Raw genomic sequence first — 22,040 nt, 5'->3', positions numbered from 1 at the left:
GAAATGAAGGAATGATACGAGATCTGATGTTTTTGATTCATGAAGCCAAAGAACTATTCTGTTGTAGGCCTGCAGCTGCTCATGGACTATCTCCACGTTGCTGTGACGGTGGCCGTTGAGCCTACACAGCCAGTTGGTACCGTATAAGAGCGATTGGGATCACTTTCCCACGTAATAGTGCTAGATCCGCTCGTCTCCTTGATGAACTTGTACTGGAACGAGGTTCCCACTGGAATTGTTACGACAACATACCACAGATGGTTGGAAGATGTGTACTGATCAGCAGAGAGGGCAACAGCGCTAGACGTGTCCCAGCTTCCGAGTTGACTTATAGAACCTGAGATATAGATGTTCTGCCCGTATGACGTGGTGACAATCTCTTTGAACAAAACGGGCAAAGCAGTAGCCTGTGTACAGCTCGTGGCTGTAGTGGAGGTGGTAGTCTTCAGTGTGGTTGACGTTGTCGTCGAAGTCGACGCCGTCAACGAGCTTGTTGTAGTTGTTGAACAGGCAGAACTACAAATAGAACAAGCCGAGGCAGCCAGCATGTAGACTCGAGGGAGTCCGGAAGCCATTGGCACGGCGATGTTACCACTGGAGTCCACAGTTACAGCAGTGCAGGTGTACATTTCCATGAGCTTTGTGCCAGACGAGTAGCCGCTTCCGCTAAGAGTCAAGGTATACGAGCTACCGGATGAGCCACGGTTCGAAAGAACCGTGATGACTTGCGAGCCACTCGATCCTTTCTTCATGGCGATAGTATTGCTGTCAGTGTAGAAAGCATTATTCTGAATATGCAGGTTAGTTTAGCTTTATTATAAATTGTTCGACGGACCATACCTTTGAAGTTATGTAGGCGCTATCCTTTGAAATGGCTAGGGCACGGATCTTGTTTGTGGTGGTGATGTATGTGTAAAGCTGAGCTGTTTTGTCGTACCCGGATAGCCAAGTTGCTTCGCGATTGGCAGGGTCACTGCCACCGTTATAGTGTTGTTCCTGACCAGCATAGACGATCGGAATTCCATCAGAGAAGAAGATGAAAGAAATCACATTCTTCGCTTGAGAATAGTCGCTCGTGTAGCTGAGAAGTCATGTCAGTGGCGAAAGGAAGCATGTACCTAGGGGAACATACGAAGCAAAGCGTGGGTTGTCATGATTCTCGATGAAGTTTCCGAGCAGGGTTGGATCAGAACAGTCAGATGCAACGGAGTTGATCATGTTATATAGATTGCTGATACTGCCACTTGTGGACTCGAATGCGTACAGTAGTTGGTAATAACTGGTATTGGTCAGTGCAAATTCTCCCAGTACGGCGAAGAACAAACATTGGATAATTGAGAACACCATCGAGGTAGCTCTGGTAGGGGCAGGTGTATGCTGGGTCCCCGTCAAACACCTCTCCCACACAGTAGACACCTGCAGCACTGTTGTAGCCAGGCCAGAACGACTTCTGGACGTGTTTGACTGTATCAATTCGCAAGCCATCAACTGTGTCAGGGGATGTTAGCGGATTCCCGAATTCGGTAAACTACGACCGTCAGAACACGTACTGGAGTAGTTGGACACCAATTCAGTGACCCAGTTATACCAGATTGTCTGAACAGAAGTAAGAGTCGTGTCGAGATCTGGAAGAGAAACTGTAGTGTCTCCCAACCAACAGTCCTCCACGTTTGTCTGATTAGAGTAATCGCTGATATCACAATACGAATGAAAGTAAGAAGAAGAGTCGAATGGGTTAAAGACACTGTAGTCAACAGTATTACCAGCTCCATCATAGCCCTGGGGCCCGAGTTAGAAAGGAAGCCTCAAGATTGGTGTAAAGAGTGCATACCATATGGTTTGCGACCACGTCTACCATGAGGTACATGCCACGACTGTGCAGGGCTTTAGAGAGTGCCAAAAGGTCAGCAGCAGTGCCATAGTTTGTGTTGACGTTGTATCTAGAAGGTTTAGTCAGTATCATCGTAGGTAGTTCAGGGACAAAAGCGCTACCGACATCTCTTGTTGCCAGTAGCCATGATATGCCTCTCCATCTCCAGTATCTTGAGAGAGCTGTTCTGTGACGGGGGTGATCCAAATGGCAGTGAATCCCATGCCCTGAATATAATCTAACTGAATGACCGTCAGAAGTGCATAAAAATTGGCAAGTGGAATAATGGCATACATGATTGATGATTCCTTGCCAGCTGCCACCGCAGTAGATCTAATACAGTCAATTAGAAAGATTTTGAATACTATGAAGTAACATTAGTGAAGACCTACCCGATCGCTAACATTGCATGTTGTTGTAGTGGAATTGTCCGTTCGGCCAAAACGATCAGTTAGAAGAAAGTAGATCGACTGATTGCGCCATTCTGCAGCCGTCAGACCGGCAACAGCCTTCGCGAGGCATAGTGCTGCCAACGCAAGTGCCTTCATAGTGACCGTTATCAATTCTCATTGACTGGAGAATAGTCTCGGTGGTTAATTCCAAATAAGAAATTAATCAATGCAAAGACAGCCCACCCCGGGTTTATACATGATTTCCCCACATGGATGGTACGCCCTACAGCTTACTTAATTCCCCATTACAGACTTCAATTTCCGTCCTGGATCCCTCCGCAAACTCAGACCACGCCAATCGGGCCAGACAACCAATGAATCGAATTCACATCGGGATGCCCAACCCAGCGGGGATTTGTTTCACGGATTTGATTCTGATGACGATTCTTCGCCGAGTTTGACCCAGGTTTTAATCTGCCGCACGGTGACGATGCGCATTCAGGATGGCCCAATCCTGGAACTCCATTTCATTCGAAAGGAGAATAAGTGGCTCAAGTGCCCGATGTCGCCGCGAAGACCACGCTAGTGAGCAGCACCAGGCTGGAATCGGCAGATCCTCCGGGGCCATTGCGGGGATAGTGGATCGGTAAATCTTCACGGCTCCACAATTGGCCGTCCAGGATGCCGGCTCTTGAACCTAGAAGACGCAAGCCATAGAAGTCGTAGAAGCTTCACATGCCGATCATATTTTCTGACAAAACGCCTCGTATCTAGGCGAAGCCAACCGGGCCAGGGACGGGGGAGAACCGCGATACTGATTGGTGGTAATATCAACAGACGGTCCAAAGGAAGTAGAAGGCGTAGGACAGGGGACGGGGATTCTGTGGGGTTCAACGGAGATGCAGAAGACTAGTATAAGTGGTGATGGGCTAAGCATTAGTGTCCATAGTGGGAAATCCAGGCACCGGTATTTGCCTCAGCAGGTACGGGATTGATGAGACATGGCAAGGCTGGAACAGCAGCGGTTGATCATGAACGGGATCATCAGAGTTATGGATATCCAAGGATAAACCGTTGCAACAGAGAACTCCCAGTTACTGAAGGAAGTAAGGATAGTCTCACTTTATCTGTGTATTGCGATGACCAATAGATCGATTACAAAATAGGGTACAAATGAATATGTGAGTATTTTTCCTGTGCGGAGAACTCCGCATATCACATCACATCACCCCGCAGATGCGGCCGCAGCGTGTGGCGCATACAGCAACAACAGAGCTGTGCTAACGAACGACGCAAGAAGCAAATGGAATGCAGTCAACAAGCCACGAGTAGCAGGTAGCGCTATCTATCTTTGAGTCTAGTCGACCGCCGCGTCGTTGCTTTCCTCCACCCCCTGCTGTCTATGGCTCCCATCTAACGCCGCTCCTGAGTCCAACCGAAGCGACATTCGTCGTGATCCCAAGGAATATAAAAGGCTGTCTCGGTGCCCAGGAAAGAGATACAAACAACAGTAACTCTCTTCTCTCATGGCTCCTCGATTCTGGACTGCGCTATGTGCGCTAAGCCTCGGTCACGCGGCCGTCGCAGCACCGCAGCTGGCAGCTCGTGCAACTGGCAGCTTGGACACTTGGCTGGCATCAGAGACGTCAGTTGCACGAACGGGTATCCTCAACAACATCGGATCTAGTGGTGCCTACGCTGCCAATGTGAAGGCAGGCATTATCGTCGCCAGTCCCAGCACCGACAGCCCGGATTGTGAGTAACCCACCTTTCCAGAACGCCATATATACACGACTAACTATGGCAGACTATTATACTTGGACTCGTGACTCAGCCTTGACTATGAAGGTCTTGATTGATCAGTTCAAGAACGGCGATACCTCGCTGCTCACGGTGATCGAGGAGTATATCAGCTCTCAGGCGTATCTCCAGACTGTCTCCAACCCGTCGGGCTCTCTTTCTACTGGTGGTCTGGGTGAACCCAAGTTCAACATTGATGAGAGTGCCTACACCGGGTCGTGGGGTCGCCCTCAGCGTGACGGACCTGCCCTCCGAGCCACTGCCTTGATTGCCTTTGGCCAGTGGTTGATTGTAGGTTATAAGATGTCCTGACATGTCACACGAGGCTGACACAAGCTTTTACAGAGCAACGGATACACTACCCAGGCGACCAATATCGTTTGGCCAATCGTGCGCAATGACCTCTCATATATCGCACAAAACTGGAATAGCTCGGGATACGGTTGGTTCTACTTCGGGAAATCATGTTGAGGCAACCCCCTGGCTGACAAATTACAATAGACCTCTGGGAGGAAGTCAGCGGAGAGTCCTTCTTTACTACTGCTGTGCAGCACCGTGCTTTGGTTGAGGGTAGCACTTTTGCAAGCCAAGTCGGCTCTTCTTGCTCATACTGTGACTCGCAGGCCCCACAGGTTCTTTGCTTCCTGCAGTCCTTCTGGACCGGATCCTACACCCTTGCCAACTTTGGCAGCAGCCGTACTGGAAAAGATGCCAACACTCTCTTGGGCAGCATTCACACCTTTGATCCCCAGGCTGGCTGTGATGATTCTACTTTCCAACCTTGTTCTGCCCGAGCATTGGCCAATCACAAGGTAGTTACTGACTCTTTCCGCTCTGTCTATACAATCAACAGCGGTATCGCTGAGGGCAAGGCTGTGGCAGTCGGCCGTTACCCTGAGGACTCTTACTACAACGGCAACCCCTGGTATCTGTGCACAATGGCTGCTGCCGAGCTTCTGTATGATGCTTTGTACCAGTGGAACCGAATTGGCTCCCTGACCATCACCTCCGTGTCTCTGGCCTTCTTCCAGGACATGTACAGCTCCGCAGCTACTGGAACCTACTCGTCGTCTAGCGCAACTTACTCTACAATCGTCGGCGCGGTCAAGACCTATGCTGATGGATATATGAGCATTGTGGTAAGTAATTGACCGATGAAATCTCTATCTCCATTTGACTTGCTGATACCTGCCATAGGAGGAGTACGCCATGACCAACGGGTCCATGAACGAGCAATTCTCCAAGTCTGATGGCTCACCCCTCTCCGCTCGTGATTTGACCTGGTCGTATGCTGCTCTGATATCTGCAAACAACCGACGAAACTCCATCGTTCCTGCTGCATGGGGCGAGACCTCTGCAAGCAGCGTGCCAGCAACATGCAGCGCCACTTCTGCCACGGGTACCTACAGCACCGCGACCTCCACCTCGTGGCCAGCCACCTTGACTAGCGTGTCTGGAGCGACTACTACTACTACCACTACCAGCACCAGCCAGACTATCACTGCGACTGGAACCACCACTACCACATCCAAAAGTTCGACAACTACTACCACGACTTCCTCGTGCACCACCCCTACTGCCGTGGCCGTGACATTCGACCTTATCGCAGCAACCTACTACGGCGAAAACATCAAGATCGCGGGTTCCATCAGCCAGTTGGGCTCCTGGGATACTTCCAACGCAGTCGCCTTGAGCGCAGCAGACTACACATCCAGCAACCACCTCTGGTTTGTGGATGTCAGCCTGCCTGCTGGCACAGTCTTCGAGTATAAGTATATCCGGATCGAGAGCGAAGGAACCATTGAGTGGGAAAGTGACCCGAACCGCTCGTACACTGTGCCTGCAGCTTGCGCCACTACTGCTGTTACCGAGAGCGACACCTGGCGGTAGATGGAAATGACGGAAGCATGGATGCCCGTGAACGTTAGTGTAAGGAGTAGTGAAATGGAGCGAGGGAAGAAAGTTTGAAGAAGGATATATTTGCTGTTTTCGCTCGATTTCTTTTGAGTCAATTTTGAGCCAGTATCTAGTCTTCCATTCGAATATGACAGAGAAAATTTAGCCGGTGAAAGATGCTGCACGTAGTCAATGTCTATAGTTGGTGGTTTTGGATGAACAAGCCAAAGAATGCGGCAACAAGGGAAAACCCAAGGGAGGCAACTGATAAGCGTCAGTAGAAGAACAAGGAAGTCAAGAGTGGAATCAAATAGCTTACGATATGTGTGGTTAAGGCCTGCCAGGTAGCATTCGACCACAATCTCTCGGAGGTTGCCGGTCAGATGGGCAATATAATCAGTATCCGCCATTGCACGTTTAATAATCTGCTCTAGCTGTTAGTAAAGCCTTGATTGTTCGCTGCTGTAGGGAACTCACTGTCTCTGAGCTAGGGCCGTGAAGATTGCGACGAAGCTGCTGCTGAAACTCAAGACCCAAGACGCTGTTAGAAATTGTAACTCCGGCTGTCATGGCAAAGCTGACCACCAGCATGTAACCCGAGGTGGCCATGGCGATATCTTCTGCAGGCAGTGAAGCAGTCATAGCAACGAATGCAGCCGCTGAAGCAATACCAGTTCCCACGCCGCCGGGGATGATGTCCAGGGACTCCCAGAATCCGGTGTCCCCATTCCACCGGAAGTAGAGCAGCACATATGATATCGACGAAATTAAGCTGGCCAGAACAAGTAGATTTTTGTAATATCCAGTGCGACGGATGAAGCCGCCGGCAACAAGCCCACCCAGCGTATTACCGATGACAGTAGGGACCAAGTGGCCACCAGCGACCGTGACCGAGGCACGCTGCGTCACCTGGAAGTACAGCGGAATCGAGAATAACATGCCCAGTTGTGCCGTGATTTGTAGAGTTCCGATGAGGTAGCTAGCGGCCACATTAGGTCGGCGCAGAATACGCAAGTTGAAAATGGGATCTTTCGCGACGTAGGCTTCCACAAGAACGAATCCAATTAGTAGCGTAAGTCCTCCACCACCGGCAACCACGGTCACCCAGGATCGCCAGGGGAATGTCTTTCCACCTTGGTCTAGTAGACCGGTGACGGCCACTATCGACGTGCCGAGCAGAGCAATACCCAGAAAGTCGATCTGGCGAAGCTGGGATAGAGTATCGTGCTTCGCTGGTTTTGTGGCATGATCAACCTGAAGCTTGGCGATTACTAGAACAGCGGCAATGGCAAATAATGGTGCTTGGAGGAGGAAAAGCCTAAGGTATTGTCAGAATATGATGTCCATCGGAATCGCAAAAGAAGGGAGTGACTACCATCGCCATCCGATAGTATCACTAAGCCATCCGCCCAAGGGGCCACCGATGCTACGGCCGAGCGTCATGGATATGTTGATATAGGCCCGCCATGACGCGACTTCGCGCTTGGGAACAATATCTAGAAATCGTTAGTTCAGTTCAAGTTTAAGGAAATGAAAATTCTCCTTACCCGTAATGATCACTGAACTGATTGTCATGCACCCGCCGCCTCCCATGCCACTAATCACACGACCGAGAATGACCGTCCACATCTGCGAGCCAATGCCGCTGCAACTAGTCAGAGCCGCAAGTTATTTCGAGGGTAGAGGACAAAATGATACCTGATAATGCAACCGACTCCAAACAAAAAGTATGATACCAATAACAGAGGTTTGCGACCGAAGATGTCGCTAAGTTTGCCGTACTATATCCAGTCAGTGTCAATCCGCGCGATTCGGGCCGATCCACTCACCATCGGTTGTACGGCGCAGAGACCCAGCATATATCCAGTAGCGAGCCAGCTCGCATCACGAAGTCGATTGAACTCGGAGGAAATGTGGCCAGCGGCGGCCATAACTAGAGTGGCATCGGCATTGGAAACGAATTCGCCTGTGTTATCGCTAAATTTAGCCGTGCATCTACAAATGCAAAGACGGAATTCGACAAACCGAGCAAGAGAACCGCAATGATTGTGCCTATGCCCGCTAGAGCACTCTTCTTGACATCTGGGGAACCTGACTGTGAAAGCAAAGGACTTTCTTCGTCATTTGCCTTGTTTTGCCCATTTGCGACCGTGGTGAGTCCATTTGTTTGGGATGTATGATCGTCCGGAGCATCGTCCGTGCCATAGCTGGTGTTCGCAGCCATCTTGCACGCTTGAACACGCAAAGGAGTGGAAGTTGTCCAAGCAATGATTTATCGAATGAGAAAATATATGACTGAGAGGACGGGGGAGTCCATTGATAAAGTAGCCCAGGTCAAATTAAACGATGTTGATACTCGACTGGATCTCGGCCCTAACGACCCTTTGCTAGGGTGTTCTGGCGAGCCATGGCGTTATTCTCCGGCAGTTCCGTCGTTTTCAAGGGTAGTTATTCGAGTTGAAACGAGATTCTGAGCCCAATGATGGCTGTTGTTTGTGTTCTCATCACGATCATAAAGCACGCAATTGCGGTCGGCTCCACTTCCACGCGAACTGGCGTTTACAGAGAGTGCCGAACAAACCGGGGAAATAGATTTACTGGTCGACATAACGAATGGTTCGTCAAGTCAATCTGACGAGGAACTTAATCCTGATGATTTTGCTGTGTTTTGCAATCGACTTCTCCTTTGGAGGTGCTATATAGTTACAACTCTAATCTGTGCAAACATCCTCGATGCATATAGTTCGGGTACATGTAGCGCGTTGGATCGCCATCCGGGCCCCTGATGGCATCATTCCTTCCTCCACACTTTTTTTATTGGCAGCTGCCAACTTTGCCAAGAACCCGACAGGAACAAGAGGAATATTTTTGATAGTACTCAGACTCACAGTTTAATGTGGGTTACAACTACTATACTGTACTGACTGCCCGGGTCTCTGCTAAGTAGGTCTTCTAACTAATTCTCTTACACGAGCTAGACCGATTTCCTTGGATAGCCCGATACCTATCACGCCGTGCGCCGACAGCCTGAAGGCAAAGGCATATGTCAACTCGAAGACTGTGCTCCCCATTCCGAAACATTCAGTTATCGTCATAATGAATAAACTTATCCGCGCTATAATATAAGTATATGAGATCCCCAACTAAACCAAACTAATCGTGGGCTAGGTCATGGTACTTTGAGAGTTTGCACTAGATGTGCCTCGCAAATCATGCAGCTAATACTCACCTAAGAAGATGATTCGACGCCGGTTGGCCTTCATGATGACGCGAATCCTTTTTTATAGTATCTAGCTCCAAGCAGCTCGCGCTAGCTTCATAGCGAGCGTTTATCTACCGGCACAAAGCTACACCTGTGGGAAGACTTCATTATCTTCGGCTTTGGCTGAGACCACTAAAACATGGTGAAAAGAGGCGATAGATCAGTCCATCGTCTGAACGGTCAGCATTTCCGCTCTGGGGAATGTTAGGGTTGACTTTAAAATCATAACGTAAGGGCAAGATCTGATTAATTCATGAGGAAATTTCTACGCAAAGGAAGCAAGCGAAATTAAAACCTGTCAAACTTGTCAATACTGTCTGCATCTAGTGAGAGAGCAGGAGATGGCCATATAGCAATTGCCTATTTAACCCAAAACCTTCTGGCCACCAAAAAAGGAAGGACACTTGGTCTACAAACCAGACCAAGTCGACAGAAAATCACATCTTCGGCGAGAAGGGTCAGGAAGCAACAGGACAACGCACTCTGCAAGAGGAGGAAGGAAGAAACGGAAAGACACTGGAACAGACGACAAGGCATCTCGGCGCTGGGCCTGGAGGGAAGCCTCCAAGGAGAGGAATCTCCATCAATTCAAGTCCAGGCTTTCATTCCAGCGGGCCTGACAGCGTAAAATACCTTATGCTTTTGCATTGTGTTCGAACACTTCCACTTCCACCTGACCTCCAAATACATCAACTTGGGTGCTGGAAAATTTCCTGGCCGATACATTCTCTTCAAACAGCATATCAAGTTCAGCAAAAGTGCGACCGGTTGTTTCTGGAACTCGGAAAAACGTGTATACAACACAACAAAAGCAAACACCTCCCCAGAAAAACCCGGCATAATTACCCCAATCCCAGGAACTAGGATTTAACATATAGGGAGTTAGCACACCACAGATGATACCGATAACATTGTATAGGACGCGGCCCAGCACCACAGTCTTGATTTGCAGTCGACGAGTAGATATTTCTGCCACGAGGGAATAAGCCACAGTCCCGACAGAAAGCTGGTAGAACAATGCCCAGCAAAGCATCATTGAACCTGTTGCGAGCGATGCTTGATCCCTATTAGGAACCAGGCCAAGGAAGCCCATAACAATTAGGATTGTGCATAGCCCGCAGAGGCCATAGAAAAATAGCGTCCTTCGACCAATTCCGAAGGACATAAGGAGCCATGCTCCAAAGACTCCAACCATGTTGATTCCATATTGTCCCATCGCGAATGAATAGGAATTGGATGCTGATAATCCTGCCTGTTCAAGGAAGTATGTGGAGTAATTGGAAAACGAATTGCCGCTGAGGTTCTGAATCGCCCACACAAGACAGACAATCTCCGTTCGCCGTAAATTGGTCCCTTTGAAGCAATCAAAGTATGTAGCTCCATCTGAAAGCTTCTCTTCAAGATTAGTGGTGTGGCGTATCATAGCAATTGTTTCGTCCGCATTGAAATCCACTCGGTCGGCATTTGTGAGGCGTAGGAGTGCCTTCTTCGCGTCTTCATCCCTATTCTTTCTGACCAACCACCACGGTGATTCCGGGGCGAGATAAATCGCAACGAAGAGGGGTACTGGCCACATCCACTGCAATCCATATGGGATTCGGTACGACCATTGATCATTACGATTTAACATTGCTTTGATGACCCCAATGCCTATAAGTTGCCCTAGTCCCCAGCAGAAATTGATGTATGACGTGAGATACCCTCTTAGGACGACAGGGCAAACTTCAGAAGCATAGGTAATCGTGAGCGTCTGGAAAATGCCCCATGGAACTCCAGCAAGGATTTCCGCTGCAAGGAGGGTTTGAATGTTTGGTGCCGTGAAAAAGATTGCCGTGAATATGGTGATCAAGGCGAGGGAAATCATGATTGTATAGCGGTACCCGAATCTCTCCGAAGCCCATCCGTTGATCAAGAGCCCAATGATTTCTCCACAAGAGGCACCGTTGCTGAGGCCAGCTTGCCACTAAGTGCGAGAATGTACTTAGTAATGAAATCAACAAGGAATGGAGGAGAGAGAGATAGTAGCCACTGGCTCAACGTACTGCAGCTGGGACTTGATAGGAGCCATCTGGCGTCAATTCGCCGTATTTGCGGGTGAATTGTGGAAACGCATAGAAATTATTGACCAGACTGATATCATAACCTTCCATTGCGATACATGTGGAAATGAGAACACTCCACGCGATCGCCTTGGGATAAGTTCTGATACCTTGTAGCAAGGTCATCTTATGCTCTGCTTCAGTAGCTGCTTTCGCATTGTTGGTTGCCTTGGCTGTCGACACAGTATCCTGGCGCTCCACATCCTCAAAGGCAATCCCTGCCGACGAAATGTCGTCCTTGGCCATAAATGTCCTTATCGAAGCTGAAATGCCACACTCTGGGCACGAACAAATGGGCAAAAAGTAGTGATATGACTAAATCAGAGGCATCTTTTCCTGAAGCCAGGACTATTTATGTAGAAAAAATTGGAACCGTATCTGAGGCTGTCGGCTATTACCAAGTATCTAAGGAGGCAATAGTGAAATGGGGGAAAGGGCCCCCGAGTTAGTCGGCCACTGATACGGAGCCGATTTCGAAAATGAAAACTGCCATCCCAAATATCACAAGGGATGACCCTGATTGGTTCGTCAAGTTAAGAAAGGAAACATGATTCCGAGAACAATTTGGCAGCCAATCGGTAGACGAGTATTTAGTGTTTCTCCTGCTTACGCAGGAAGAAGCCGTTACCGACCTCGGGAGATAACCGGAAATGCGGGGTTACAGTTGACTCCAGAAAAGTATGTTAGTAACAACTGCCCCCACGCTGAAACACGAGAGAAGAGAAAAACCGCTAACGGGGATTGTGGAGTTTAGATGGATGTGAAAATACGAAGGTGGAGTAAGGATCAGGACGGGAACGGGATAGCGTAGATTCGTGTGGAACTACAGTATCGAGAAGAACTGCCCAGAACGGCAAAACACCGTGTGACCATTTTCACATTTTGATGGAAGTTACCTCCCGAGGAAATCCCTATTAGGATTTCCCTAATAGTGGGTTCTAGGCCTACCGCGCGATTGACAGTTTCGGCCTATTTTGACCTTACCTTTCTTTGTTTCTCTTCCTATTCCTTGGATAGTTGCATAGTCGAACTAAGATTATTCCTTGATTTTCAGGCTGCCTTTGCCATACTTATTGTATAATATTCTGCCCGCAGAAAACTTTCCCCTGACTAGCTATGGGGCGACTTTTGCATACTTCTCATGCTAAATACTCTCATCGGACTCATGAATCCGCTTGTTCTGTTATATGTCAACATTCTACGCAGTGAGCCCGTTGATTCGGTTTGTCATGCTCTGACCTAGAGACAGATTCAGTAGGCGGAAGAGCCTGATGTGAGCGGTGTGATGAGTGGTAATGAGTAGGTTCGGGGTGTTGTTAAAACTTCCGCGAAGTCACTGGACTGTACATCATCCATGGATGTGGGTATGGAATGTTGGAAAAAAAAAAAAAAAGAGAAAAACATGGGGCCCCATGGGGATATCGAGACTTCCTTGACATTTTCCGTTAGATCGTCAACGCTTAGGTTGCCCTGGGTCCAATTGACTGGAACTTACTTACAAGGGTCGGCTAATGAGAAATCTATCGCTGAATACGGTGTGGTTTAAGGAATCACATTCACATCCCAAAGAATGTGACCATCTGTTCCTCTATAAAATGTCAAACAGCACCTTGAGGCGAGAAGGAACATCAAAGGCAACTGTTGATGAGCCTCATTGATTATATTTACACCAGATTCATTCGTGATGCATATCTCTTCTCAGTTTCTACTTCTTGGGGTTACCGCAGCCGTGGATGCTGCCGCCGTGAAGCCAAGAGGGACATCCACAATTCCGGATTATTTACAGACCAGCTATGGTCCATTTGCTGGTATATATTTCGCAGATCCAACCAATTGGCCCCTCAAGTAATGGCAGATATAACACAGGTCCAACACAGGCCGGAAGCGCACCGTTCCTGGCCCAGACAAACGCGGCTCCTGCTGGGAAGCATTCTTATGTGCCTAATACCCCGGTGGTGACCGATGTACCTATTCTTGGAAAGGGTGATGGTGCCGAATTATTTGAACATATGGGCAATCTCTCGTAAGTATGGGTACAGCTTCACTGGCTTGTTTTCTTTTTGGCTAACCATGGAAGCAAGACCTTACATGCCTAATCCTTCTGGATTCGGGGTTGAAGAGTATTCACTCCCCCCCGGCTCCAATATCACACAGATGCATATGGTGCATCGACACGGATCTCGGTATCCCACTTCCAGTGCCTCTGTGGCCACTCTGCCAAAGCGTATAGCGGAACTTCTCGGCAACGGGACTCGCTTCACTGGCAATCTGGAGTTCCTCAACACTTGGGAATATCAGCTGGGAAAAGAAGAGCTGACAGGTCTTGGGCGCCAACAGCTTTTTGATAGCGGTGTGCTTCATTGGTTCAACTATGGGCAACTCTATGATCCATCCTCGCCACTTATCGCCCGGACGTGCAGTCAAGTGCGAATGTTGCAGTCAGCTGAAAACTTCCTGAATGGCTTTTTCGGCCCTAAATATGCGGATAATGTAACTCTGGAAGTCATTATCGAACAAACTGGATTCAAGAATCCCCTGGCCGGAGATAAGGCATGCACCAACAACAATAACAATCGGTCAGCTGGCGGAGATTGGGCAAACACCCAATGGCAGGAGAAGTATCTGAAGCGTGCAACGGACCGTTTCCGCGAGTCGATGACTGGCAACAAAAACTGGACAACTGAGGACACTTACCTTGCCCAGACCATGTGTCCATATGAGACTGTCGGCTTAGGCTACAGCCCCTTTTGTTCCCTCTTTACTAAGGACGAATGGGATGGCTTTGAGTATAGCTTTGCCCTAGAATACTATGGAGAAAATGGATTTGGGTCTCCGACCGGACGGGCAGTGGGCGTGGGCTACGTCCACGAGCTCGTCGCCCGCCTCCAGCACCAGTACCCTCAACCGGACGAGGGGTTTACTGCCATCAATGAAACATTGGACACCAACCCTACAACATTTCCTTTGAACCAGAGCTTGTATTTGGACTTCAGTCACGATACCACCATGTTCTCGATGTTGACGGCCCTAGGTCTTACACAGTTTGAGGACTTCCTGCCTACCTCTGGTCCGCCAGAGGACAACCAACTGATAGTCAGCCATATTGTTCCGTTTGCAGCCCGCTTCAATATCGAGGTGATCAAAGCACCGCGGCCGGTACGCGCGAAGCGTTCAAAGGACTCCCATACCGCCTCATATGAGGATAAGGGGGGTGAGACAATATATGTGCATTTGTTGATAAACCAGAGAACAATCTCTCTTGGACGCAGTATCCCAGAGTGCGGAAAGCGGGATGACGGATGGTGTGAGCTGGAGACATTCATCAAGGCTCAAAAGGAGAACATTGCAAAAGCGAAGTACGAGGACAGTTGTTTTGGCAATTATTCGGTTCCGGCATACGGAGACATCACAACTGGTGCAATTTGAAGCCACATCCGTTGTACCATCTTGTAATTAAGATTTATATCAATTACGGAGTAGAAGCTATGAATGGGTCATGGTCAAACATTTCAACCAATGACAAAGAATGCACCCTTCCAATTCGAATAAATAACCAGATTGCAACAAGAACCAAATGCATGTAAATCACCCACTGCTGCACGCATCAATACCAGCATCAGACAGCACCATGTGTAAACCGACACAGTCACCACCAGAATCTGAACAATCATAATCGATCCCAACTACCAGGTGCAAGCCCCGCTACTCATCCCGAAGTAAGTAAAATGAGCAGCATTCACACCTTGGCCGCCCTGGGCCTCGCAGCACTGGTCCTGGGTTCCAGTGCAGATATAAGTGTTGTAGGCGCTATAGGGATCAACGCTCCAGAATTCCACACCCGAATGAGCATAACCCTGGGCAGTTGGGGGCAAATTCGGAATGCCGTCATTTGCATGGGTGACCCGGAAGTACTGAGTCGTATTAGGGTCTGTAGATTGAAATTGCTTATTTATATATGACGCGAAGGCTTGGTTACCTGTTCGCGGTTCACCAAAGGTGTATAATTTAACGCCGTTATATGTGGCAGATAACTGAGCGGCAGTGATGGCTGCTATTGAGGCACCAAGACTATATTATGTGTTAGCTACACTAGAAAAGTGAGTCAGGAAGGGGGATATTGTTGAGAAATAAAATAGGAAATTCGCGAAGAACAAGACAAGAGAAATTTCCTACCTGTGGCCCGTGACAGTCAGTGCATAATCTGGATACTTGCTGGCCTGGGTTTGAACAAGCGACTCGACCTGATCCTTGACCGAGACCCAACCAAGATAGTATCCGCCATGCACAGAGCAACCCGCACATTTGGGGTTGGTTTGGAAAGAAGCGAGAGTGTAGTTGGTATCGAGTTGCAGGTTTACATCACTGCCGGTACCTCGAAAGACGGTAATGATTTCTTTGCGTGAATCATCGCGTAGAACCCATCCGTTGATGTCTGTCTGGGCATTGTATATCTTCTGCACCGTGGTAATGGTCGTGGGAATTTTACACAAGTTTGCATAGGCAGCTTGCGAAATCGTCGCCATCTCAATCAGACGGCTGTAGACTGTATCAGAAATACCCCGAGTGACTGCAGATAGGCTTTGTCTTGCAGCCAGGGACAGGACGAGAGCGTGAGTTGCAGAAATAATCTTCATGGTGATAGAGTAGTCTCCAAGAATATAAGATGGATAATGGTTTAACGAGAGATGAGTGAGTTGCATTTGTGTCCTTCGTAGGAACCATTTATGTTTAATAAATAGCCAGAGTGGGAAAATATGTCTCGGATAAAGAGCAAAGACTGAAGATGATCATGCCCGATTGAGGCCATGAATAATCGTTGTCCGAGACAACCTCCTGGTTCGGATAAATTGCAAAATCACTCAGTGCAAGACTCGAGATACCTTTCACGTTGGTCTAAATCAGAGAGGAGCCTTTTTTCTCGCACTCTTTGCATGATTTTGTCGTCGACATGGCCAGGAAGAAGCTCTGTCTCGGTCTGAAACTTTGAAAAGACACATCTCCGTCTCCATAACGCATACTGGCCTACTAATCCAAAACTCCTCTTTCTAGGAGCCCCAGGCTTGTTGTAGACGATCATCCGCTATTCTCGGTAGTTGTCAATACTCCATCTCCCGTTAGTCTTGCTGAAACAATCAACGTGTCAAAAGTTGGATTACTCCGAATAAAACACGCAAAATAGGTCTAGTGTGGACACAAGGCAATCCTCAGTTGAGTCTGCCACTCCTTGATATTAGAACATTCTATAGAGATTGACAGGTATTTTAGAACGACTCATTGGACCCTGAAATCGCGAACGTTATACATAACTAAGAGGTGATAGCCAAGCTGGCGTTTCACTTAGAGTACCCCAATAAGGATTAGCGCGGAATCGGGGACGGGCCGAGAAACGAAGCGTGTTTTCGTGGGGTTGTCTTTTTTCAGCTCTCCCTCTCTCTCCTTTTTTGCACAAACGAGGACACTCTTAGGACATTAATACAGATTGAGAGGCCTGAACGTTTTTTTAGTGAATACTCTGGGCGATAGGTGGCAGCAGCATGCAGCAGCAGGCAGCAATAAGCAGCAACAGACAGCAACAGGCAACGGTAGGCACTTTAGGCCAATTGTTATCAAGTCCAAACATATCGGGCGCCACTATCACTTCACAATATTACTTTGTTGTCGAGGCACTTATCGGTGAGTCACTTAGCCTGCTTAGAACGGCAGTAGAATGGACGATCTAAGCACATGCCAGACCCTGAGACTGCTAGCAAAAATCTGGGGGCCAACGCGTGAAGGTCAATGCGGCAAACAGTGGAGCCTCACAGGCAGCAAGACCACTTAGAGTGTGTCAATTGAGACCGCATCGACATGAGGCTGAGAAAAAGAAGGATCATCAACCAGCACTTAAAATAAAGTCAAGAACCCTTCCCTTCAAGTACAAGACTGCTTAGTGCTTTAACCATCTATATTTCATCTTCAAAAACAACAACTCTCGATACATCCTTTATCTTTCGCGACGGACAATGGATCCCTATGTATCCAGGACTCTCCAGTCACTCACCAGCAGCAAGATCCATGAATTGGAAAAGCACCGTACCACCTACGAGGCTCGCAAGGCAGAGACATTGGCAACTGCGTCTAAATGTCAAACACTCCGAGAACGGGTTGCACAGCTTCTCGTGGGAACGAAGAAGCTCTCCCAGGGCGCGGAGTCCGACAATGAAATTGCCAATATTGAACATTGGGTAGATCAAGCTCGATTTGACTCAACAATTCCATCGGAAAAGCTGGAAGGGTTCGAGACACATCTGCGTGATAGGTTGGATGCGTACAGTCGCAAGTTGAATCTGGCGGATTTGTATTCGCGTCTTCTCACCGAGTGGATGAACCCTCCTTCAAAGAATGAGGATGCAACAAATCATCCTAGTGAAGATGAAGACTTCGAGATTGTCGACGAGCTGCAAAAGGAGAGACTGAAGCAGCTATGCGATCAGTTTGAGGTTATGGTTTTCAATCCCTGTGAAACAAGCCCAGACGAAATAACTGCGTTTCTACAAGGTCTCTTTGCCGGAGAGATTGGTCTGAAATCTTTGGAAAGTCTTCGATCCAAACTCAGCGCTGAATCGCAATCAATCTGGGATCAAAAGGACCCTTTCACGGTTGAATCGCTGTCCCGATGCATCCGGGGCATTCGAACTGAGGAGATCGTCAGCGAGCAGAAGCAGCAGACACTGAAGCATTTCTTGGACAATAAAGTTGTTTTGAATGAAATTGCCGATGTACTCAACATGCGATACGCCGACCTTCGGAACTGGGACTGGCATGCCGATAGTGAAGGTGTTCCTGTGCTTCCACGTCAGCAGCTTAACGGCAAATACCGAATTTGGATGGATGATGACGTTTTAGAAACAATCTTCGTCGAACACATTTGCATGCGACTTTGCAAGATGCTTAAGGATATTTTGAAGATGTTCATCGAGGAAGAGCAAGCGGTGTGGGACGTTCCTACGAAGCCAAGAATGACTCGTCGCGACCGGCTACGTCGAAGATATTATTGTGGCGAGCAGTGGGATGGCGGTCTGGAGGCCTGTCGAAAAGCTGAATTTCAGAAGGATTTCTTCCTTACGGCACTTCCAGACGACGAAAGGTGCGGTTGGAATTACGAGGAAGATGGGGATGAACACGTTATGGAGCAAGAAAGAAAGAGTGTCAAGCAAATGTTGCTGAGAAAAGTCGTTACCGAAACCCTTTTGGCACGTCATCTTCATGGCGAGGCTGTCGTCATTCAGTCAGATTTACAGTGGTACGCAACCTCGATCCCACACAGTACGGTCTATACTGCCCTCAAATTCATCGGATTCTCCGAGGATTGGGTCGAGTTCTTCCGAAAATATCTCGAAACTCCGTTGAACATGGATAAATCCTTCGAGGGACATGACCGGGTCGGGCCTCGCAAACGTAGAAGGGGAATTCCCATTGCACATGCCTCTGAGAAGATTATTGGCGAGTTGATCCTCTTCTACATGGATCTTGCTGTAAGACGCGAGACTGGGGTTCTTCTATATCGTCTTCATGATGATATCTGGCTCTTCGGAGAACCCCAGAGGTGTGCGCAATCATGGGAGGTGATGCAGAGGTTTGCAAATATCACCGGCCTCGCGTTAAACAAAAGCAAGACGGGATCAGTGTATTTGAGTAATCAGATCGATCCTTCAATTGCCTCGCGATTGCCTCCCAACTCGGTGAAAATTGGCTTCTTGATGTTGGACCCTTCTTCGGGCGACTGGGTTATCGACTATTCACAGGTTGAGACTCACATTAATCAACTCAAGACACAATTGGACCAGTGCAACAGCTTGCTTTCATGGATACGAACATGGAACAGCTGCATTGGCAGATTCTTCAAGAACACCTTTGGTGAGCCCGCATACTGCTTTGGGCGGCCACACATCGATGCCATCCTTACCTCATATGAGAAAATGCACAAAGCCATATTTGGGATCAAGGATAATTGTGGAGGCACTTTGACTGGATACCTCAAAAATGAGATTAATCATCGCTTTGGCGTGTCTGATATTCCGGACGCTTTTTTCTTCCTTCCTGAAAAACTGGGAGGGCTGGGTGTGAGAAACCCATTTGTCTCGATTTTCCCGCTCCGCCAGCACTTGCAGAACTCACCCAAGGACCTAGTGGGAATTTTTCTCAAGTCAGAGCTTGCTGAATACGATACGGCAAAAAAGAAATTTGAGAAGAAGACTCCGAGCCAGCGGATGAGACTTTTGGAAAGGCTGAGACTTGAAACCTCGTCCGAAGAGGAAGTTGCCTCATCGCGTGAGATGCATACATTCATGACCTTTACCGAATGGACTCGATTCCGCGATGAAACGAGTTCCAGTCTGACTGCCTTGTACCAGCAGTTCATGGATACTCCTGGCCAAAGATCACCTGGGACCACAGAGAAAGTTGAAGCGGCGTTGCGAAAAGCCCAGGAAGAATTTGGCCTCCAATGTATTGATGCCGAAGGCAAGTGGATCTTGTACATGTATGCAGAAGATCTTCTGACCAAGTTTGGCGGTTTAAACCTGGTGGACAAACAGTACTTGCCCACAGGAGTTTTGGACATGGTCAAAGAAAAGAAAGTTAGGTGGCAGATGGTTTTATAAGTGCTACAGCTCTTGGTGACTTGCTGGACTGTCAGCAGCGTGGGCATTTTACTGATGGTTTTTGTGACCCAGATTGTGCGAGCTTGAAATATATTCTTAGAGAGTATATATTTTGCCTCCAACTGGTAAAGCTCTGGAAATCATACTCCGTAGTTACTACGAAAGCAGAGAAGGGGGATCCGGCTGAGTCATCCGGACCCAACTGGAATATTCCAATAACAGGGCTGCTTCAAAAACCTCCTCTACTCCGTAGTGCATGTGATGTACCGTCCTTGGCAAGGCTGACTGCAAATCTCAGTCAAGCAATTGAAGTACATACGGAATACGGAGCACAGGGGCTAGTTATGGTTTAACTCTTCTGTTTATTCAGCATCTCTATTCCGATCGTGCGGTCAGGCGGACATCGTCTCTGAAGCAAGGAGAACAAGAGGGCAGTTTACAAAATGGGCTGACAACGCACTTGGCCATCGTATAACCACGTCTAAGTCTATTCCAAATCAAAGGATACGCCCAGGAAAATGTCATTGAAGGATGAAAAAAATTTATCTTCGTTGGCCGGCCCGCGATGACAGGCAAGGGGGACGAGGTCCGATCGAAGTTTATCCAAGAAGTAAAGCGCAAATATCGGCTGCAGCGGCGGAACAATGCCGTGGAAGAAATAAATAAATTGCTCAAAGAGGACAACTGCCGAATGTCGCTGTCGTATGGCAATCGTTCCACCAGCGCCATCTCAAAGCCTTGCCCGGAAGACCCGTGAGTCGAAGATCGAAGGGCCTATGGTGCACTCGGTGCGCTGCCCCTTCCACAACAGGAATATTCGCTCCGACGGCCCTCTGCTCACCGGCGGCTCAGTGCACGACCTAGGCTCTGGAACTTTTGGCCCTATGATCCCCATCAACGAAAGGATTTCTAAGCTCAGGGTGCGCGAGATCGTCAGTTTCGCCAGTAAACATATTTTTCCGAATATCCGCTCCGTGGATCTACCCGACCCTTATCGAACGTGGGCCATCCCTTTTGACGACGACGAACTGAAGTTGTTCACCCTCCTTTGGTCTAGCAAATACCACGAGGGTGTACTACGTTTGACATACGGCGCGCCAGATGATTCTGCGGGACTGAAGGAGCAACTCACCCTCAAGGGGCTCACTTTAAGGGCATTACGGAAGGAAGTTGGGAGCTATATAGGACAGAAACCTGTAGATTGCATTATTAGGTACCTTTTCGTTCTCGCTGTGAATGGGACGGTCAGCGAGCGGATATACCGAGAGCCTAGTCCGTTTGCACCCATGTTCACGGGCCTTCATGGTATAGAAGAAGGTTATGTACCAGCTGCTTGAAAAGCACGGTGGAATCGAGACGCTTCGCCTCTTTGCACTAGCGTGGCAAGTCTCTATAGCCGATCTCCTGCATGCCGCCCATACTATCCGAAAACCACTCTATCCGATGGTAGACATTTATGGGCAGAGGCTGGAGTTGGACCTCCTCTCGTGTTATTTACGCCCTACGGATGTGGTGATTCTCACGATAACGCTACGTCGCAAAAACCGGGATCTGGCTTTAACGAACTTCTGTTTATGAAGCCACCGGTATATCAGAAACTTATTACAGTGCTATCCCACGTTGGAGAGCTGTCTAATGTCATGGATTACATGTCAAAACAGCCATGTGACCCCCGACCGCTCGATGTCCTTGCTGATAGCCGAGATCTGGTCCACCACCGACTCTTCTCTTTGCCAAATGAGCACGACACACCCGACCAGATCCTACAGCTCGAAGTCCAATCAAATATCGACACACACGAACGATCTATGAATTTTTATATAATATGTCACTTTGCGATGCTCTTGTACGCCACTCATGTTACGTTTCTACTTCCCAGGCCAACGGTTGCGAGAGGCCCGATGCTCCGCTCACTGTGCCCCAGGCTTCAGTTAATCGTAGTCCAGGAATGTTCGAGCCCATTACTCTTGTGGTGTACATGCTTGGCACCTATTGCGCTCAATGGAACAGGACCGTTCGATGAGATCTTAGTGATGTTCCAGAATCTATGCCGCAAATTGCAGGTTACGAGTCTAGAGA

The 22,040-nt window shown here is 48.4% G+C and overlaps 9 protein-coding genes across 9 annotated transcripts; 5 read left to right on the top strand and 4 right to left on the bottom strand.

Annotated features, from left to right (window-relative positions):
* Positions 1-86: 86 nt before the first annotated feature.
* N7473_013298 (putative alpha-amylase) lies at positions 87-2,418 on the bottom strand (the record flags this gene model as incomplete). Its single annotated transcript, XM_057159237.1, has 9 exons — positions 87-788; positions 841-1,081; positions 1,133-1,279; positions 1,326-1,488; positions 1,551-1,779; positions 1,832-1,940; positions 1,997-2,112; positions 2,165-2,203; positions 2,263-2,418. The coding sequence occupies 9 exons, from the start codon at positions 2,416-2,418 to the stop codon at positions 87-89; spliced, it is 1,902 nt and encodes a 633-aa protein (XP_057001973.1).
* A 113-nt stretch (positions 2,419-2,531) lies between these two features.
* N7473_013297 (uncharacterized protein) lies at positions 2,532-2,848 on the top strand (the record flags this gene model as incomplete). Its single annotated transcript, XM_057159236.1, has 2 exons — positions 2,532-2,538; positions 2,574-2,848. 2 exons carry the CDS (start codon positions 2,532-2,534, stop codon positions 2,846-2,848), a joined length of 282 nt encoding a protein of 93 aa, XP_057001972.1.
* A 940-nt stretch (positions 2,849-3,788) lies between these two features.
* N7473_013296 (uncharacterized protein) lies at positions 3,789-5,952 on the top strand (the record flags this gene model as incomplete). Its single annotated transcript, XM_057159235.1, has 5 exons — positions 3,789-4,017; positions 4,070-4,353; positions 4,408-4,504; positions 4,564-5,201; positions 5,260-5,952. The coding sequence occupies 5 exons, from the start codon at positions 3,789-3,791 to the stop codon at positions 5,950-5,952; spliced, it is 1,941 nt and encodes a 646-aa protein (XP_057001971.1).
* Positions 5,953-6,154: 202 nt separating this feature from the next.
* Positions 6,155-8,182, bottom strand: N7473_013295 (uncharacterized protein; the record flags this gene model as incomplete). The annotated part of the gene is made up of 8 exons (XM_057159234.1): positions 6,155-6,222; positions 6,278-6,383; positions 6,436-7,276; positions 7,334-7,454; positions 7,506-7,603; positions 7,657-7,739; positions 7,788-7,924; positions 7,984-8,182. The coding sequence occupies 8 exons, from the start codon at positions 8,180-8,182 to the stop codon at positions 6,155-6,157; spliced, it is 1,653 nt and encodes a 550-aa protein (XP_057001970.1).
* A 1,672-nt stretch (positions 8,183-9,854) lies between these two features.
* Positions 9,855-11,565, bottom strand: N7473_013294 (Major facilitator superfamily domain general substrate transporter; the record flags this gene model as incomplete). The annotated part of the gene is made up of 2 exons (XM_057159233.1): positions 9,855-11,183; positions 11,263-11,565. The coding sequence occupies 2 exons, from the start codon at positions 11,563-11,565 to the stop codon at positions 9,855-9,857; spliced, it is 1,632 nt and encodes a 543-aa protein (XP_057001969.1).
* A 1,438-nt stretch (positions 11,566-13,003) lies between these two features.
* Positions 13,004-14,745, top strand: N7473_013293 (histidine phosphatase family protein; the record flags this gene model as incomplete). The annotated part of the gene is made up of 3 exons (XM_057159232.1): positions 13,004-13,127; positions 13,186-13,342; positions 13,401-14,745. 3 exons carry the CDS (start codon positions 13,004-13,006, stop codon positions 14,743-14,745), a joined length of 1,626 nt encoding a protein of 541 aa, XP_057001968.1.
* Positions 14,746-15,002: 257 nt separating this feature from the next.
* Positions 15,003-15,953, bottom strand: N7473_013292 (lipase family protein; the record flags this gene model as incomplete). Its single annotated transcript, XM_057159231.1, has 2 exons — positions 15,003-15,387; positions 15,493-15,953. The coding sequence occupies 2 exons, from the start codon at positions 15,951-15,953 to the stop codon at positions 15,003-15,005; spliced, it is 846 nt and encodes a 281-aa protein (XP_057001967.1).
* A 1,368-nt stretch (positions 15,954-17,321) lies between these two features.
* Positions 17,322-19,961, top strand: N7473_013291 (reverse transcriptase; the record flags this gene model as incomplete). The annotated part of the gene is made up of 1 exon (XM_057159230.1): positions 17,322-19,961. One exon carries the CDS (start codon positions 17,322-17,324, stop codon positions 19,959-19,961), a length of 2,640 nt encoding a protein of 879 aa, XP_057001966.1.
* A 565-nt stretch (positions 19,962-20,526) lies between these two features.
* On the top strand, positions 20,527-21,298 carry N7473_013290 (uncharacterized protein; the record flags this gene model as incomplete). Its single annotated transcript, XM_057159229.1, has 2 exons — positions 20,527-20,714; positions 20,773-21,298. 2 exons carry the CDS (start codon positions 20,527-20,529, stop codon positions 21,296-21,298), a joined length of 714 nt encoding a protein of 237 aa, XP_057001965.1.
* Between the last annotated feature and the right edge of the window lie 742 nt (positions 21,299-22,040).

Source organism: Penicillium subrubescens (genome assembly GCF_028828155.1).
Source record: "Penicillium subrubescens strain IBT 31985 chromosome Unknown utg000014l_segment0_segment0, whole genome shotgun sequence".
NCBI classification, from domain to species: Eukaryota; Fungi; Ascomycota; class Eurotiomycetes; order Eurotiales; family Aspergillaceae; genus Penicillium; species Penicillium subrubescens.
The sequence above is the reverse complement of the archived record's forward strand: the minus strand, read 5'-3'. Positions and strand labels throughout refer to the sequence as shown.